The sequence below is a fragment of the Manis pentadactyla genome, chromosome 4 (assembly GCF_030020395.1).
Source record: "Manis pentadactyla isolate mManPen7 chromosome 4, mManPen7.hap1, whole genome shotgun sequence".
NCBI classification, from domain to species: Eukaryota; Metazoa; Chordata; class Mammalia; order Pholidota; family Manidae; genus Manis; species Manis pentadactyla.
Window position 1 is genome coordinate 168,960,032 of NC_080022.1, and position 19,952 is coordinate 168,979,983.

At 42.3% G+C, this 19,952-nt stretch overlaps 2 protein-coding genes across 5 annotated transcripts in view; both read left to right on the plus strand.

The window, feature by feature from the left end:
- WIPF2 (WAS/WASL interacting protein family member 2) overlaps window positions 1-6,468 on the plus strand; it is a 48,502-nt gene extending 42,034 nt beyond the window's left edge. For all 3 annotated transcript variants that reach the window (XM_057501464.1, XM_036930401.2, XM_036930402.2), the window contains 3 exons: window positions 1,603-1,812; window positions 2,522-2,623; window positions 2,872-6,468. In XM_057501464.1, coding sequence (XP_057357447.1) covers window positions 1,603-1,812; window positions 2,522-2,623; window positions 2,872-2,912 — 353 coding nt within the window. In that variant the 3' untranslated portion in view covers window positions 2,913-6,468. The remainder of the gene's footprint in view (window positions 1-1,602; window positions 1,813-2,521; window positions 2,624-2,871) is intronic.
- Window positions 6,469-10,234: 3,766 nt separating this feature from the next.
- CDC6 (cell division cycle 6) lies at window positions 10,235-19,901 on the plus strand. Of its 2 annotated transcripts, none has more exons than XM_036930541.2 (12): window positions 10,235-10,460; window positions 11,251-11,441; window positions 12,245-12,526; window positions 12,651-12,850; window positions 13,100-13,275; window positions 13,681-13,787; window positions 14,247-14,386; window positions 14,905-15,005; window positions 16,135-16,199; window positions 18,151-18,353; window positions 18,784-18,924; window positions 19,234-19,901. In XM_036930541.2, the coding sequence occupies exons 2-12, from the start codon at window positions 11,264-11,266 to the stop codon at window positions 19,321-19,323; spliced, it is 1,683 nt and encodes a 560-aa protein (XP_036786436.1). In that variant the 5' UTR covers window positions 10,235-10,460; window positions 11,251-11,263; the 3' UTR covers window positions 19,324-19,901. The 2 variants fall into 2 exon arrangements, with proteins under 2 accessions (XP_036786436.1, XP_036786435.1); XM_036930540.2 differs by having other exon boundaries at window positions 10,236-10,463.
- Window positions 19,902-19,952: the final 51 nt, after the last annotated feature.

Genomic DNA, 19,952 nt, shown 5'->3' on the forward strand with positions numbered 1-19,952 from the left:
GGGTAGTGGAAAGAACAGACATGTGCTGGGTCTATTAGGTCTGTGACCTTAGACAAATAGCCTGAGTCCTGGTTTCCCCATTTGTGAAATGGGGATAATACTACATACTTTGTAGGGGTGGCTGCAAGAATTTAAAAAATTTAATGCATATAAAGTGTCCAGGATGGTGCCCAGAACATAATGAATACCAAATAAATTGTAGTTGCTGTTATTGTTAGTTAAAGCTAAGCATAGAAGTAATATAACTTAAGCACATTAGAACCTATTCCAGTGATGTTGTCATTTCTTTAAGCATGCTTTTTGATGTTACCTTCTCCTTGGTGGCAAATTTTTGTCTTTTAAGAGTGAACTTGATTTTTTAAAATGTCAAAAAGTAGGCAGACCTAGGTATCTTGGTGGTGGTGGTGTGACCTTAGGAATGAGATGTGATCATCATAGGATAATATGTCTGTGTCTGTCTGATAAATTGGGTTTGGAGGTAATTCCCAGAGGCATTCCCAGTTTTTTTTTTTGTTTTGTTTTTTGAGCAATGAGACTATCAGAGATACATAACTTCCACAGATGAACCTAGTATACATATTTTGAAAATCATTCAATTTAGTCTGTACTACTAAGTGCTAGAAGAAGTGACATAGCCTATAGTGTTGTGGGAGAGCAAAGGAGAGGATCAGAATAGAGTGGATTGCTTCGGGAAAGCCTTGAGAAGATGGGGCTTGAATTGAACTTTAAAGAACAGGTAGAATTTGGCAGTAAGGGAAGAAGGGTGGCATTTCTGAGTGTTGTGGGGGAGTCCCAGGAGCAAAGCATATGTAATTTGGTTTATCCAGCAAATGATGATTGTATATTTAGCTGAGATGGGAACTCTGATGAATGGATACTGCTCTGACTTTTAAGAATATACTGTGTACTGGGAAAGAGGCACATATCATGAGTAATTACAATAAATACAGTGGCATGATAGAGAAAGTCAACAATGGGAGTGCAGAAGAGGGGTACCTAACCCAGCCTAGGAATCAAGAAGGAAGAAGAGAAGGTGAGATTAGGATGACTGATATTGTAGGTTACTCTGTAAGAAAGGAGGATAAATTGGGTGAGACCCGATCAGGGTAGAAGCTAAGGATTTGAAACTGTATGATGTAGGAAATGCGAAGCCCTTGAAAAAATTTGAGCAAGTGTTTTGGGGGAGATTAGTGAGTTTGTGGTGTGCAGAATAGATTGGAAGGGCAAGAGACTGGAAACAAGGAGAACATTGGGGAGGCTTTTTGCAGTAGAACAAGCTATATATGAGAAAGCCTGGAGTTTGAGCTGTGGAGAAAGGCATGGAAAAGCAGGAAAAACTACCAAGAATAGGCAGAGTTCTTGACTGAACTGTCATAAGAAATGGAAAAGTGTCATATATTTATTCTGAACTTTGGTATCTGGAAAGATGGTACTGTTAAAGAAATAGGGATGAGAGGAGGGCAAATGATATTTAACATGTAACCCAGAGGCTCACAGAGCCTGTTCTTTGGGAAAGTACCAAGGCGCTCTTTAGCCCATGTCTCTCCCTCTACCCCTCTCATCTCTACGTCCAAACCTAACTGCTTTGGATTTTCATTGCAGCTCCTCCACCACCCCCACCCATGATCCGAAATGGTGCCAGGGATGCTCCCCCTCCCCCCCCACCATACAGAATGCATGGCTCAGAACCCCTGAACCGAGGGAAGCCCCCGCCTCCGCCCTCAAGGACGCCAGCTGGGCCACCCCCTCCTCCTCCACCACCCCTAAGGAATGGCCACAGAGATTCTATTACCACTGTCAGGTCTTTTTTGGGTGAGTAGCAGTCCCTTTCAGCCCTAAAACTCTATTCTTTTTATGGGGTCAACTCTCCTCTGCCCCTGCTCTAGTCTCTTTCTGTTAGGTGGACTAGGGTATTTGCTTTGAAGATATCCTTTGGAATGTGATTGAAACCTGCAGAAAATTTGAGCCTTCTTGTAAAGGGGCCATGGAAAGTGGGGGCAGGGGCCACGAGATGGTTTTCCCAACTTTGTTGCAGAGCTAAATGAGGGTAGCCAGGGCCAAAAAGGAATTAACTGGTGAGATCCTCACTAGCTGGTGATTAATATTCCCATTTTAGGTTAATTTCTACTAGTTTGTGGCTTCAGTTCAGTTGGTTTTCCATAGTAATAGTCTCTAGAATAATTGTGCTGCTGAAGCACAAAGCTTTCTTTCTTTCTCTTCCCATGCAAACAACTGGGCTCCTTTCTTGTTATGCCTGATTTTTTGGCGGAGAGATTTAAAGAATCTGTTCAAAAACTCACTCCTTGACATAAGAGCCTTTGAGCCCATGCTCTGTGCAGACAAGGCACATAGAGTGATGGTATTGCTGCCCTTGGGAACTTTGGCCTAGTGGGCAAGACAGGCTGTCACCACGCAGCAGAATGTACCTGAGACCAGCAAGGGAGGTGCCAGAAGTGGTACAGAGGTGTGCGCGGGGGTATGAGGAGTGGTGATAGGAATTAATGCTCTATTCCCTTCACAGATGATTTTGAGTCAAAGTATTCTTTCCACCCAGTAGAAGACTTTCCTGCTCCAGAAGAATATAAACACTTCCAGAGAATATATCCCAGCAAAACAACCCGAGGTGAGAAGACCAATCATAAGTTTCTTCTTAATTGAATAGAATGTAGAATTGTGCTTTTCTTTGGTTAAAATTTGCTTTTCCTCATCTGCATTTTCTTAAAGACAAAACAAAAAAAACAACAACAAGACCTAGTCCCCAAATTTTAAAGTTTAGCTTAAAAGCCTGACTCTCATTTCAGGAAGTCTTGGGTTATACAGGGTCTGGTGGGTGACCTTGTGTGTGTGGTGTTTTTGTTTTTTTTTTTTCAGCTGCCCGTGGAGCCCCGCCTCTGCCACCTATTCTCAGGTGAAGCCTGACTTGGTCCTGTTCCTCAGGAAAAGGATGGACCCTGTCCTCTTCTCAGATGGTCCCTTCCGTCGCCTGAAACCTGCATGAGAACTCCTAATGTGTTTCTCCAGTGCAACAGCCTCTAGACTCCAAGCGTCCTCCCTGCTCACCTCCATCTGTGCATCTTTCTCTAGACTTAATGACTGGGCTCTTTATATTGGCAGTAGGGTCTCAGCCCCTGCATCCATCCCTCCTCTAGCAAGCCCTACTAGCCAGATGAGGAAGAAGCTTCCATGTCTCCTGCTTTCCTCTGGGGGAAAGGTGCCTTGTGATGAACTAGCTCGTTGTTGGGGCAGGGTCGACAATGGCATTGCTACTTTCTCCTTCCCACTGTGAGGGGAGCTTGGCCAGGTATATTTCATTATTTAGAAGGTTGGCATGGCCAGGACTTCTGTGGGGGTGGTATTTTTAGTGAAACAGGAAAGGGGTTTGCAGAGAAGTGATCTGTTTTAAAGGTCAAATTTGGAGAAAGGGCAAGGAAATGGTCTGCTTTACTTTAAGGGGTATTTTGGTTTTGCTCCCACCCCAACTCATGTCCCTGCCCAAAGGATAAGTTGGATATAAACACTAAATACTAATCAGTTATACTAAGTGTCTAATAAAAAGAACAGGTGAAATAAACCGGGGATCCTTTTAGAGTTAGTCAGTTTCTCTGCACCAAAGGGACCAGGAGCCATTTATTCCTGTAAGAACTCCCTGCCCCTGCTTCCTCAGGGTGTTGAGGCCGAGAAATGTTTTTCCTCCCCCCACCACCCATTCCCTCCAGAGAAAAGTCACTTTTATTCATTCATTGCAGATTCACAAATTCCAAAAATCTCCAGTGGGAGATAGGAAGATAGGGCCTTGGCTTTGATACCATCCCCTTTTTTGTGATTCCAGTCTTTTCTGACTGGCCCTTTCAGCCCTATCCAGAAACTTTAGCCCCTGATGGGTGCTCTAGGATGACAAAGAAGGGAAAGGTGAAGCACTTCATGGAAGGGACCAGCTCTGTGGGCTAGGAAAGACTTCAAGGCCTGCTTGTTCCACAGTTCACAGCCCATCTGACTAGCAGGCTCTTCCTGTTCCTTTCTCAACCACTCTTGCCTTCCCAAGAGCGCAGGGTTAACACAGCAGAGTAGAGAAGGGTGAGGAAGCTAACGGTATTCTTCTGTGCCAAGAAGCATGAAGACTTTGGTAACGGGTGCCTCAGTCCTGTTGATCTTCCTTAGCAGCCACCAATATGCTATTTCTTCATTTTCCAGGTCCTGGTTTAAAGAGCACAGGGCAAATGGGAGTTCCCAATCTAGGTAGGAACTGAGCTTGGATGATGGGATAGGGACTTCCCCTTCCAGCAGCAGGATGAGGCTCTTGAGCTCCACACACAGGAGGGTTTGGTTTGCTTTAGGTCTTGCCAAGGGCAGAGGCTGCTCAAAGCTTGGAATGAGAACACAGAGATCATGGCAGTTCTTGAAATGGATGGGGAAAGTCAGTTAAAATTTTTTGCCAGAGTCATCAGAGGTTTAAACTGTCATAGGGACCTTTCCAATCTATTGGATCACAGACTAAGGATCTGTGCATCGTGCCTAGTGAAACCTGTCTTCCCAGTGCTAGATGAGAGAGCTCTCATGGGGTTGTTTGTGTGGGGTCTGCTGTGCTTTGCCATCCCCTGGACCATATTGACTGTTGGGAAAACCCATATTTAGGTTTGTCACCAGACTTTCCCTAATCGTTATCATTCTTATTTTCAGATCTGTTAGCAATTATCTCCAGCAGTATCCCCAGCATCCTGAAGCCGTTAGAGCTGAGAGAGGGGATGCTAGTGGAGGAAAAAGGAGAGAGTACAGGAGTTGATATTGCAGCAGAGTTCCAGGGTAGATGCTGACCAGTTACTGAACTTGGACTGTGAAGTCTTCCCATTTATTTTTGAAATGGGAGTTGATGCCTTTTGTGTAAATGATATCAAAGTGCATCTTTTTTTTTTTTTTGTCTTTTACTCAAACATAGAGCATCAAGAGTAAAAACCAAACCCCAGCTTTTCATTGGAGCAGATATCTTCCTTGCCTATGTCCTGCTGCCCCTCATATTCTCTAGCGTTTGGACTGTTTCACATGGGTATTGATTATATTTTCATTTTGTTGGCCTCATGAAAAAAAAGGCCTGGGCCTAAATCTAGTCAGATGGATTTTCTTCTTCAGAGCATGTTGATGACACAGTACCTATTTAAATGTCTTTGCCTTATACATTATTTTGTCCCTTTGTTAATAACAGATTTATTATCATGTATATTACTATTGCAGAATGGGAATGTGATCCTCATAGTTATTGATCTATTTTGTATGTTGTAAAAAAAACTTGTAATAATAGGTTTAAGGTGGGCTGGCTGCAAGAGCACTAAAACTTCTCACCTTTTAATCTGCTCTTTTTATCTGCTTGTGGGAATGTCGTCTCTTCAAGGAAGACTGGGTGGTCTCATGTTGAGGCTGTCGCCCAGTCCCATTAGCCCCCATATCCCCTCCCAGAAGGAAGAGACATTGCCCAACAAAGATCAGGAAGCTGTGTTAAAAGCCCTTGTGTGGGTTTGGTTTTATGTTTTTCTCTAGTGGGAAAAACTTAGTAATTTCTTTTTCACTGTTTCTGGGAAGCAGGGCAGTGGCCTCCAAGTTTTTAAATGAGCTGACTGCCCCTCTTCCCCCTCTTCTCTGGTAACCAAACCTGAATCAAAGTACTTTGATATTCCAGGTGTGGTTTTCTCCATCATGGGGATTGCCTCCAGCTGCAGAGCCCCCATCACTCTCATAACCTGGGCCTGCAGAGTAAGAGCACTTAGGGCTGCCCCGCCTGATGGATGGGAGGCTGCTGTCTCCAGAAGTTCATCCCACCCCGCTCGTCAGGCCACGGGGAGGCTAGCCATTGGCCTTTGCACTGGGGCATCCCCTCACCCCATAGCTTCCCAACTTGAAACCCAGATTTACCTCCAAGGAGAGGTGAGAAAAAATTGTAAATAGACTTGCTACAGAGCAACTCAGGCTTGGGGGGTGTATTTTAATTCTCCTGATCACTTGAAATAATCTGTAGGCTGAGGGCATATGGGAGTAGGGGAGAAATGTGACTCCAGGGTCCCTCCCTTATGCGATGCTCTCGGGGTGGAGTATAGGGCATCTGAGGCCCTTTGATGGCACTACACAGAGCTAGCTGTCCTTCTGGAAACCCAACCTACAATCAACTACAAACCAAATTCTTCACATTCCAGTTGTAGTCTTATCTTTCCCTATTGAAGAGTCCCTGGCTATGTGGTCAAGGTGGCTTTAATTAGGGAATAGGAGGCATTACAACTCTGCCTTCAAGAGTCATCTCTTAAAAGCAAAATGAAGCAAAACTACAACCACCTTCAAAACACATACACAAAAGAGAGTAACTGTTTAACTGAAGGAAGGATTTGGTTCCATTCAACTCCACGTTCATTGTGCCTTTACTTGTGTTAGATTTCTGTGCTTTCTTCCACTCTATTTGAAGCAATTAAAATCTTCCTTGATAACTACTGTTTACTTCTTTCTGTTCTTGTTTCTTAACAAGTTATTGGGTTCCCTCTCTAATTGTCTTAAATCTCACTCCACTGGTGGAAGAGGAGCCAAGCCTTCTTTTCTCATGTCATACCTTTGTCCTTTTCCATGGTAACCAGGTTGGAAGTCATAGTCAACACTGAATAAAAGACTAGAGTGATGTGTGTGGAGAAAGTGTGTGTGTGTCCATGTCCATCTCTCCATGTGGATCAGTTTCTTTTAAAACAATTATTATTGTATGATATATTTTGGAGTTAAATACTCTGATTGCAGTGCTTCCATCCCCAATTAGCATTGATTTTTTTTTTCCACTCTTCAGTATATAATCTGGTCTCAAGTTGGATTCTTTGGTACATTTCTTTATTCTGGATGCCATGCAGTTTAATTAAACCTTGCTTAAAAACAAAGCAAAACCATATACTCTTATCTGAAATACTGCTTTGAGTGGTGGCATATATAGGGATGTGTTGCCTCAGGTTAGTGTAGTGGATTGACTCCAGGTCCTCTGAGAAAGTAGTTATACTGACTTGGGTACGAGCATCTGCAACATCACCAGGGTTTTCTCTCCTCCCTACTGCCGTGTTTTGAAAATCACAGTTCTAGTTAGTCATGCTGCCTGGGTGATTATTCTAATGTGTTGGTCATTATATTTGCCACCTACCTCTCCCTTGCCCAGGATTTCAGGGAACCCAGGAGATGCTCTGGCCTTGTGTTCTTTTCTTACAGTCTTTAGGATTCTTTCTGTTGCCTAACAGATTCTCACACTGAGGCATGGAAGAAAAGGTGCAGGCAGAGCATACAGACTGTGTGCATCTATTTTTATGTGGGTGTTGTTGGCTTTTTTTCTTCACTGCTTTTTAAGTTGAAATCTTGGCTGCCTTTCCTGAACTTTGACTTGAGGTGTAAAAATTGAACCAGATATTCTCAGCTTACTGTGGTCAGCTGACAATCACCACTGAGACTTAATGAGCTTAACTTGCACTTTCATCACTAGCAACAGTCTTGAAATTATTTCCCATGCTGATTCATAATGGGTGTGTTTATGAATCACTCTCACATAATTTAGATATAAAAACCTAAAAGGGTGCTGGGAGGGAGGGGGATTAAAAGGCCTTTCATTTTCATCCATACCAGATTGACTGGATTCCTGGTTATTTGATCCATCGTTGTTATGATTAATAAAACTACCTATTTATTGATTTAATTGTTCCTCTTGTGACTTTAAATAGGCCTCAAATGGAGCTTGCCTAAATGACTGTCAGCTTCCTAACCCTATAAACTTTGTCCTATTGGAATGGTATTGCTAGTGTGTGTGTGCACGTGTGTGCTGTGTGCTCACTCAAAGGGATGCCAGACAGGTTCTTCCAGTGTGATTTGATTCCTTTTCTCATGAAACTATGTGTGAATTAGGTGATAAGGACACTAGTTTGCGCACTCTAAAAATTATTACTGAGACTTGGCTGCTTACTGTGAATGTGCTTTAGTGTTTCCTGGCCCAACCCAACCACAAACTGCAACTCACTGCAAGGAACCTACCTATCTCTAACTTCTATTACTCTGCATACAGAAGTAAGAGAAGTCAAATGTCAACCTCAGGAGCCTAACTAGCCCAGAGGATAACGGGAAATGCTTCACCTCTGATGTCACTGGAGCCCAGTCTGGATTGTCTTACACAATTGAATTCATTCTCTTAGCAGGTGTGTGTGAGATTTAAAGGACTATATGCTATCTGGCCACAAAAAGTGTTCCTGAAAAAGGTGGATGTCCATTCGGCAGGAATTGTCTTTCCATTCATTCAGCAAAAATTTATTGTATATTTTACCCTGTTCCAAGCACTTACAATATGAAGATGAATAGGACATGGTGCCTCCAAGGAGCAAAAGAGTCTAGTAAACTTCAGGACAGCTACCAGAAGAAACCTATGTAGGGTATTAAATGGCCTTATGGTAATTAGCCAGGGAAGGAGGATGGCGAGCTGCATTCCAGACAGAGGAAACAGCAAGGACAGAGGCACAGAAATAAGAAACAGTCTGGCAGTGAATGCATCATGTTACTGGAGTTTTGGAAAGGAGAAGCTTCAAGTAGGTAATCTCTTAAGAGACCTGTGATTCTCTGCCTGCTTCCACAGTGGTCATTTGCCCTGGGGCTTTTCTTGGACCTGTGCTGTATTTCCTGGTGAGTGTTTTAACAGGTTCCATTATGCACATTAAGTACTCATAGCTTCTTCTCTACTCCCCCTACTCCACTGCAGCTGAGGGAGGTTCATTATCCCTTTAAGCTGGCAGGCACATGTTACCATTCCAGGTTATTAAGGACAATTAAGTTATAAAAATGATGCCCTATTAAGAGATCAGAAATACCATCTGGTTGAAATTCATTCTGTGGTAATAGTTTTGCCACTCAGGGCTGCCTAATCTCTCCACTCTTGTAGTTTTCAGCTCCTACAAGCCTCCCCAAAATGTGCTGTTTCACCATCTCTTCCTGTTTAGAAGGCCACTTTAGAACCTACATCTGTCTCATCCTACCCCCATGTTTAAGTGGTCAAAAACTATGATGTTAGACTTATTGAGCTCAAATTCCAGCACTTCCACTTACCGATTGTGTGATCTTGGGCAAACAACCCCTATTTCAGTTTTCTCATTTGTAAAATGGAAATACCAACCTAATGGAGTGCTTGTGAGAATTAATAAGGTGATAATGGTTAAAATACTTGAACTCAGTCCGTGGCATACACTTAAGCACTTGGTTTTTCTACATGAACTAAGTAAAATTAAGTGACATTTGTAATATTATTGTTTTCCTACTTCTCAGCTTTATTGCTCTATTTCATTTGAAATTGAAGGATGAAAGGTAAATGCTTACCATCACTTAGAACTGGGTTCTGGCCTTTTAACAGAACCTGAGGCATAGCTAGGTTACTAGTTTTGGAAGCTGGCCTGTAAATTACTGCTCTGATTTATATTTTTCATTAAAAGCTCAGCTTGCCTCTTCTTATATATAACGGTCTTCTCTGGCCCTGAAACCCTGGTGTTGAGCCATAAAAACAGGTTATAAAATGAAGGGGCTAAAATTCTCTCCCCACAATGTGTGGGTTAATGGGATTAATAAGAAGATGCAAGAATATCATATTCTTACCCTTAACATAATAAAAGCAAAGGCTAGGCCCTATTTCTCACCTTTGAAACACAATTCAGGGAAGTACTGTGATGAAGTGTATTTATGCATGTGTAGAACTTAAAAAAACACATTGGTTTGCGTGTCAGGAAATCCGAGTACTAGGCCCTTCTCTGCCACCAGGATGCTGTGATCTCTAATTAACACCGCACATTTGCTCTGTGCCTTGCAGGGTTGAGCATTAGGTAAGTAAAGCGCCTAGCATCATGCCTGGCACCCAGAACCGCCCCAAAATGGTAGGTATAATGTAATAGCTCACTGAAAACTTAGCTCATTAGGATAATGAAAATAGGTTCGCGCGGAAGTGAGACAGGGCAACCACATCATTACACCACCAGTCGAAAGAGGAGCGCGGAAATACAGAGCTTCCTGCGACAAAAACTACCTCCGCACTTTGCGGCGTGGCGGGTTCGCGCTACCCAGAGTCCCTCCCTCCGCAGCCGCGCGTCTTTCCGCGGAGGCCCCGGATGTGATGGCCGGACTGCTCGTGGGCGTGGCCTCACTGTGGCTCTGTGGCCTAGGATTTTCTTATTGGTTGTGGGCCGTTCGGCTGGATTGGACGCCAAAGAAGGGAAGTGCGCCAAGGCGCGCAGCGCTCTTGTGACAGCCAATGAGAAACCTGGCCGGGCTTTTGCGGAGGCGGGAAAACTGCAGCTCTGCAAATTTGGCGCGAGAGCGGCTTGGCTTGGCTTGGCTGCCTCCGTGTGTAGTTTATTCTGGAGCTTGTGGAGAGTCCCTGAAGCTGTGTGGTAGAGACGTGAGAAAGAGCCGGCAGTGTGGGGGCGCAGCCCTGTGAGGTGGTGAGGAGAGGGTTGCTCGGGGAGGCCTAGGGTCTGGGAGGCAGCGGGCTGTGCCTAGGCCTGGGGTTCCGATGTGGCCCTCGGGGAAGTGAGGGGAAAAGAGCTTAGTTCGCCGGAGCTCTAGGTCGGGGTACGGCAAGGGATATGTGCGCCCTCGGAGTAGTCAGTCTGGCAGTTGTGCATGGGGTAAAAGGGATGACTGATGTAAGGGAGAGATATTCCGGGAGGGTTTAAGAGTTGTGTAGAGCGGGGACTGAGCGCGGGGCGGAGGGAAGACTGAGCTGCACAGTGAGGGCTTGCGGAAGTGTAAATGTGGAAGGGAGACTGCTGGCCTAAGCAGGTTATAAAGATATAGCCCGTGCATGGAGTGAAGGAATTAGTAGTTACTATAGAAACCCATTGAGATAAGCTTACTGCATCGCACAAATGGGTTTGAACTTGGGTTCTGGAGCCAGAATCCCTAATTTGCTGTGACTGTAGGCTCCCTGCTTCTCAGTTTTCTCATCTGTAAGATAAGGATAATAATAGTACCTACCTCTCTATGGTATCTGTATGGTATTTGTCGATACCCAAAATGCTTATAATAGTGTTTTACACATAGTAGGTAGACAATAAGTGGGTATTATTGCATAGATTTGGAAGTGTAGCAGAACCAAATGTTAAAATATTGTTATAACATAGTTTACTTATGAAATGGATGTTAATGATCTGTATAGATTCCATGTTGCTTATTTTTCCTTCACTTTAACATATTAACTGGCTGACCTGTTCTGTTTTTCATACCCAGTTGTGTTGCCATCATGCCTCAAACCCGATCCCAGTCACAGGCTACAATCACTTTTCCAAAAAAGAAGCTGTCTCGGAGGTTGGACAAAGCTAAAAACAACAGTGTCACCAACCTAGAACTGACAAATGTGCAGGCCATACCCCATTCACCTTGTGTAAAAACACTGCCTCTCAGCCCCAGAAAACGGCTCGGTAAGCTATCCATTATATAAGTATAGCTTTTTGACTGGTAGCTCTCAACCTCTCTTTCCTCAGTAATAAGATGCCTTTTTATGTTATTACTGAGACAGCTTTTTATGTTAAGACCAGTTTATTCACTTTGGTTATTTTCAGAATGGTTGCTGTTCTTACTGAATTTCAGAGTTAAAGCCACTTACTGGAATCATTCTGTGAACTGCTTAATAGGTCTGGTCTTCAACTCCTGAATACTGACCCAGGTTTTGTCAGTGTTTTAAATGACTTTGTAGTCAGCAATACGGTATTTTGAAACTTGCCTCAGTAGTGGTGAAATTAATAGAAACAGGTGACATTCTTATTTTAGAACAGTGGTTGGTAATTCTTTCTTGTTTTAGATCATTTGTTTTTAATAAGGAGTGATTTGGCAGTATCTGGAGACATTTTTGGTTGTCACAACTGACTGGCATTGTGGATAAAAACCAGGGGTGCTGCTATACATTCTACAGTGCACTGGACAACCCCGTACAATGAAGAATTGTTTGGTCCAAGATATCAGTGGTGCCAGGGTTGAGGAACCCTGTTTCAGAACAATTTTAGAATTTCATTCCAGTAAAACCCCTTTGGTTTCTACCAAACAGTAGTAAGATTCAGTGGTGCCATCTGGTGGTCAATATTTGCATCTCGCGGAGAAGCATTTTATTTTGGTGGTTTTGACTGAGGCTGAAATTCACCTCTTTCTGGGGCAGGCAGAGATCTTTGCAAGTCCTTTTATTATGCACTGCTTTGAATGACCATGTTCTGATTTTAATATATTTCAGGTGATGACAACCTGTGCAACACTCCCTACTTACCACCCTGTTCTCCACCAAAGCAAGGCAAAAAAGAGAATGGTCCCCCTCACTCACATATACCTAAGGGGCGCAGATTGGTATTTGACAATCAGCTGACAGTCAAGTCTCCTGGCAAAAGGGAACAAGCCAGAGTTCACCAAAACAAAATACGTTCCTCAGTTCGAAAAGGTCAGGAGATAACAACAAATTCTGAGCAGAGATGTCTGCTGGAGAAAGAATCTGCATGTGTGAGACTATTCAAGCAAGAAGGTTTGTTCTTATATGGCAGCTGTTAGTGCAGTCTTGTAAACAAGGCTGGTGACTCCAAGTGAAATCCAGTGGGTCTTCTCAGTCACCTCTGTTGTGTCTAATTGTCCTTTCATGTCTGGCACAGGCACTTGCTACCAGCAAGCAAAGCTGGTCCTGAATACAGCTGTTCCAGATCGGCTGCCTGCCAGGGAAAAGGAGATGGATATCATCAGGAATTTCCTGCGGGAGCACATCTGTGGGAGAAAAGCTGGAAGTCTTTATCTTTCTGGTGCTCCTGGAACTGGAAAAACTGCCTGCTTAAGCCGAATTCTGCAAGACTTCAAGGTACATTGAGAGTCTGAATTATGATGCTTTTGCTAAAATGACACTTGGTTATTAAGGGTTAAGAAAGAGTAAAGTGCTTAGGGGATTGAAGTTTCCCCAAATAAGATGTTCTTAGTTCAGTTGTCTAAATCTTTTCAAGTGAAAGTAGAGCTTATTCTCTTTCATGCTGTTAACTTCTCAGAGTCAGTTCAGGTTCCATCAAGTCTTTATCTGTGGCCAAAATAACTCCTGTGTGCATTTTTTTTTTAGAAGGAACTGAAAGGCTTTAAAACTATCATGCTGAATTGCATGTCCTTGAGGAATGCCCAGGCTGTGTTCCCAGCTATTGCTCAGGAGATTTGTCAGGAAGGAGTATCCAGACCAGCTGGAAAGGAGATGATGAGGAAACTGGAAAACCATATGACTGCAGAGAAGGGCCCCATGATGTAAGTATTGCTCTGCTGTGTGTTGCTCTATCACCATCTGCAGTCTGTTGTTCATAAATGCACAGTCTAGTCCCTTGAATCTATCTGTTTGCTCATAAAAAGAACATTTCCTATATTTGCTCTATGAGAGGTAGTTGCATGAGCTTAAAGGGAAAGAAGAAAGGAAAAAACATACCTTCTAATTTTAAATTGGAAAAAATGTTTTTAAACTAATTGCTTGTAGAATCTATGTGTTACTTTTTGTGATGGTTAGGGGATATCATTGTAACAGGGACGAGAAAGGACAGATGAAGATCTTCAGACTGGTCACAGCTGTAGGAATGTGACTAGAAATCAGCCCAGATCAAATAGATTGGAGAGTTAAGAAAGTGAACATGGATACTAATTGTTTCTCTTTATATATAGTGTGTTGGTGTTGGACGAGATGGATCAGCTGGACAGCAAAGGGCAGGATGTATTGTACACACTGTTCGAATGGCCATGGCTAAGCAATTCTCGATTGGTGCTGATCGGTTAGTGCTCGGTTGTTATTGCTACATGGTGGTTCTAAAGAATTCCTTTTTTAATTTCTTCGGTTTATTACCTATTATTTTATCTTAAACTAGCTTTCTGCTTTCTTACCAAAATAAGAAAGTTACTATAAAATGATAGTAATTTTAATCTGAGGCAAATCAGTTTTGCTAAGTCTGAATTGACATATCAATACTGATTTCAGAGGCAGTTAGTTTTTAGAGTACCTGGTCCTGCTTTTAGTGAGCAATTCTAAGCCTAAGTTGAAAACAGCATTGTATGATGACAAGCTGTACTTCACTTATTGAGTGTTGGGGTAGGGTGGGGAGGCAGCCAGTGTGAAGCAACAGTTGGAATGCTGGATCATAACCGGAAATTTTATTCTGCTTTCAGAGGGTTGAGTTTTCCTTTGAGGATGATTTTGACCAGAGGTGATGAGTGTTATTTTATCTCCTCCTCAGGTATTGCTAATACCCTGGATCTCACAGACAGAATTCTGCCGAGGCTTCAAACTAGAGAAAAATGTAAGCCACGGCTGTTGAACTTCCCACCTTATACCAAAAATCAGATAGCCACTATCTTGCAGGATCGTCTTAATCAGGTGAGTGCCAACCATTGCATCAAATTACTGTTTTTTGGGTCACCTGTGTTGGGGAAACTCCATACTTTTAAAATATTTTGCTTTGATTGCTTTACTATGGGCCATAGTGAGACTATTTGTATATGAATTTCCACCCTTGGCTCCATTTATTGGATGGCTCAGTGTTGAAATAAAAATCAGAGTTACAACAGTCACTCAAGAGCTCCTTTAATGGCCTTTAAAAACAGGACCTATGAGAAAACTATTTTGAAAATTGTCAAAGAGATTTTGTTTTAGTTTAGTTTTGCTAACATACTCTGATTGCTTTTTTTCCATTAATGAACCTCTACCACATTCCTAAGAAATATTTAAATGTGTGAAATGACCATTTACTTATGAGCAGAAAAGGCATCTCTTAGACCCTAAAGGGTAGCCAATTAGTTTTACACTTAAGTGGGAAAATGCTTATGTCTGGTACCTAAATTACAGAGGGGGGAGTTTTATAGTTTGTACTGTCAACTTCTATATCTCATCTGAAGGTATCTAGAGATCAGGTTCTGGACAATGCTGCAATTCAGTTCTGTGCCCGAAAAATCTCTGCTGTTTCAGGAGATGTTCGCAAAGCACTAGACGTTTGCAGGTGAGTTATGGCACTGATGGCTGCTTTTATTAAAAAAGAAATGCTGTTAATTGTCTCATGTAACTCAAGTGAATGTGGCATAAGAGGCTCCATTCTGCCACATTTTACGCACAGAAAGGAGGACTTGTTTCTCAGTGGGGAGCTCTGCATTTCCACCGTGTTAATGTCTGAAACATTATCAGTCCATTACCTACAGAGGGAGAAACAAATGAGATGTTGCCGGCACTCCCTGTGGTGATTATAGATTGGTTAATTACATTTGTATTAAAAAAGACTCCAGTTTACTTTTCCATTAGCTGGTCTCAAGCAGGTTTATTTATGGACCTGAACCATCTTTGCCTTCAAACTTTTTTTTTCTTCCTTTGCTTTTGTGAGCACCCCGTCCTCCAGTTGGTGGTCCCGCACAGTTGTACTCCAGACCTCTCTCTCCTTTCCCTTCCCCCTGCCCCTCCTGCTGGGGAAAGCCTCTGTGCTGACTGATGAAGTTTCTTTCTTCCCAGTAGGGACACTGGGCCCATTAAAATGATACTTGCTGTGCTGTCCCGCTGGTCCAACCTCCCCCTACTGCCATGCGGAAGATCCAGGTCTGGCTTATAGCTTCCTGTGGGCAAAGTACTTTGGAGAGAGCAATGGGAGAGTAAGCTCTTCCTATTGCATGAGGACACGGTTCTGGATTTGAAAGTTTCCCCTAGTCAGCGAAGTATTTGGATAAAGACTGCAGCTGTGAGCATGATCAATAGTCTTGCAGGCTGGTTGGTGTACCTGCACTTATCCTATGCCACAGGGGTATATGGGGTGGTGCTGGCTCTCTTTAGTCAGTCACCCACACTACATCTCTCTCCTGTGACATTTTCTCCTCACCTAAAATGTTACTGTTGGCCAAATGTATGATGACCTACTTGGCATCTGTGAGAGGAAACCATGTAGTGTTGCAGTTTCTCAGATTCCCTGGTCCATGAATTATTTCAAGGCAATTAAGTCCCCTTTTGCTGAGACAACCCAGTTTTGTTTGGGGGCTTTAAAATGATAAAGCATGTTTTGCGTTAATGTGTCTGTTTTTGAGCTTCATGGTTTGTTGTGGTGTTTGGTTTGGCTCAGCCTAAGTTAATTTTAGAATTTTTTTTTCTAGGAGAGCTATTGAAATTGTAGAGTCAGATGTCAAAAGCCAGACTATCCTCAAACCACTGTCTGAATGTAAGTAGTTTATCTCCTTCCTGTATTCCTTTATAATTGGAAGCTGAACTTTTCAGAGGAAAAGGTAGAAAGATGAAAAATGAACATAGTTAAATCCATACTCACACATTTTTGATGTGTGTCTGTGTTTTTGGTCAATTTCATCTAGTTTATTTCAGTCTGGTCTGTCAGTACTATACACGCATTACTGGAAATGAGTTCCCTAGGCTGTTACATAAATGACTTAGTAAGCTTTCTTTCCAAACTCTAGGAATGAAAACTGTAGACAATAAGGTTGGATCAGCTTCTCTCTGGGAGCTTATGTTGAGTGCACTTTAGGTTTTTCAATACAAGTAAAAGCAAAGCCTGGTAAATAAGAGACAGACTGAAAGAATTGAGTTCAGCTTGGGACATCTCAAGCCTTTAAACAAGTCTAGGAGGGTAGAGGCACAAAGATGCTATTGATCGCTGCAGTAAACCGCAGCCTGTTTCAAAAAGGACAAAATTAATTTTCTTTCCCTCAGCCTTGTTCTCTTAGCTATGGCAGAAGGAACATGGCCATGAACTACATATCTTGTCAGTGTTTAATATAGTGTCAATCTATAGAAACAGTACCATCTGATTTGATTGTTTCTTCCTTCACTTCTGCAATGGATGAGTTACTAAAATTGTTTCTAGCACTGTAGTTCCACAAAATACCCTTTTTTTTTTTCATCAACTTGCTGAAAGAAAATTAATAAAAGTATTTCAGAATTAGCCAAACTTAATGCTTAGGCTGATAGTAGGTAATACATGCCAAGGCATAGACTAGATACTGCTTACTCTTCAACTTCTCCATTTTTATACCCTGCCAGTGGCCCCCTGTGAGCACTACTGGCACATGTGTTGCCAAAAGAGGTTGTAAATTCCTGGCATAAATTATTAGACTAACCTAATTCCTGTCTTTTGACCTCTGGTATGTATGATTCGTTTTAATGGCTGTAGAAAGCAATAGGGAGAATGACTTCAACTAAATATAAGAAGACACTTTTAATAAATAGCACTAACTAGGCGTGTTTGACATAGAATGGGTTCCCTAGCACTGATGATATTCCAACAAAAACTATAGATGATCACTTGTTGGGATTATCTCACTGGACACTCAGCCATTGGGTGGAGAGCAAGACTAGGCTTCTAAATTCCTTTCAATTTAAAAAAATCTGCTGCTTAATCAATGATCTCTGGTTTCTCCACTGCTGTCAGTCCTCTGCAGCATCCCCTTTGTGGTAATGAAATAGAAGCAAATTACTGGGAGGCAACTACACATGGTCTCAGGAAGTGACATTAGGCAAAGGTTGTTACAGAGCAAATCCCTCCACTGTCTAGCAATTCATGCATCTCCAAACAGTGAGGCCATAGTCCGGTGCAGCTTGTTGACAGTGTCCCAGCCTCCTGCTTCTGAGAGGGTGTTTATCTGCTGAGACAGCCAATGACATTTTTCTCAAGTGTTGCTCTACTGTAGATCGGGTTGGGCTAGTGAGCCAAACCTCAAAGGTCAATTGGGGAGCTACTTGAGGACTTAGGTAGGATTGACTCCACTGTCCACATTTAGCCACTCATTTGATTCAAAATACTAGGTAATTTATCCAACTTCTTTGTCCCCTTTTTTAATTGCCAGGGCAGAATACAATAGTTCTCCATCTGGTCCTTATTCTTTCACGAGGTGGATTGTGCCTCTGACATTAAATTCTACAGGACATAATAGCTCACCATTGTGCCTAGGAAAAGGATAACCCTACTTTGCAAGTCATTCATTATGTTGGCACCTTTCTGAGGATGGCATTGTCTCCCATCCTTTGGCTTCTAGAGAGTTGGAACCTCTGCTTTGCCGCCACATCACCTCATTTGAATTTCCTTTAGCTCAAACTTAGTATCATTTGTCCCAACACAAACAGTATTTTAAAAATCTGAGCTTGATTTGTTTACTCTATAGGTAGATCACCCTCCGAGACACCGGTTCCCAAGCGGGTTGGTCTTATTCATGTATCCCAAGTCATTTCAGAAGTTGACGGTAACAGAATGACTTTGAGCCAACAAGGAGCCCACGATTCCTTCCCTCTTCAGCAGAAGATCTTGGTGTGCTCTCTGCTGCTTTTGACCAGACAGTTGAAAATCAAAGAGGTCATGCTGGGGAAGGTTAGTTGGGAATCTCAGCAGGTGGAGCTGGGGTGGAGATGAGAGTCTGCTTTGCAGAGCAGATACTTTCCACAAGGTCTGTCATGCTCCAGCTGATATGAATCAAAAATGGACTTTTAACAGTAAGAATAAATACCATGTAAAAGGCAGCTGACTGTCCCTTTGGTTGTTTTGAGAGTTTACCATTAATCTTCTCCCCTTCATTTCAGCCTCTCCCTGTGAAATATATAAAGCCCCTTTCCTGCACTACGGTATAGGTTTTTGGCAATATCTACAGAATGCCTATTCAAGGATTGGACTGAAAAGAGGGAATATTAGGGTGTTGAGATAACTTTTTCACCAATCCAGACTCGCATGTGTTTTAAGAAATTGAAAGGTTACACGAGGTCTAACTTTTAAGCAACATTTGCTCTCCCTTATTTCCTCCAAGTTATATGAAGCCTATAGTAACGTCTGCCGCAAACAGCAGGTGGCAGCTGTGGACCAGTCCGAGTGTTTGTCACTTTCGGGGCTCCTGGAGGCCAGGGGCATTTTAGGATTAAAGAAAAACAAGGAGAACCGCTTCACAAAGGTAACAACTGAACCGCTGATTTGTGATGATCCTTTTAATTGTTCTGTTTTAGAGACCTTCTGTTTTGCTAAAGTGAAGATTTTTAAATGACCACAGTTAGATAAACAGTTTGTTTCTAGTTGGGTATGGTTTAAGATCTGTGAGGATGGGCCTGTGGTATGAATGAGCTACTTTTTGCAGGCTCTTGAAGAAGCAGTTGTGAGCTTGACTGACTCTTGTGAGAAAAATTTAACATGGTAGAAGCTTATGTAATAAAAAGTTTGCTTTTGTGTGTCTTCACCATGAAAAGTCCTTTTCTCTTCTTTCCAGGTGTCTTTGAAGATAGAAGAGAAAGAAATAGAGCGTGCTCTGAAGGACAGAGCTTTAATTGGAAACATCTTAGCTACTGGACTGCCTTAGTCTTTTATACTACTACTCCCCTTGGAGGTATCCAGCTGGCACTCAGAGACCTGTGAAGTTTTCATTTTAGAACTTCACACATTCAGGTCTGAAAACAAATTTGACCTTTTTTACTTGAAACTGATCAATTTTAATCTATAGATTCATGAATATTAGGACAGAATAGTATCTTTGGGTCTTATTATTTTTCTGCATTAAAAATTCCAAATAGACCCTTTTAAAATATACTCACTACCTCTTATCACTTGTGTGTCTCTAACCAATATGCTTGCAAGAATACACATTTATGTTGTGGAATGTTTATACATTTACCTCTTATTTCCCTCCAACACTGATATATTAAAGAACTTTGGGGCTGGAGTAAGAAGAATGAAAAAGGTTGATCCAGAAAAATAAGCACGTCCACATGGAGATTTGGAGGACACTTTGATCAAAGAATTTCTTTATTTTTGGAGTACACTCTGTTCGTGTTGCTGTTGCTCCCCTATTGTGGCATTTTAAAGACTGAGTTTCCTGAGCATTCCCAAGGTTGTGGGGGTTGTAAGGAAACTGTAACCTATAAATTATGAAATATTTTATTTTCAAGTTGTATTCTTTGTCTTTTTAAGCTATCACATTTCAAGAGAGCC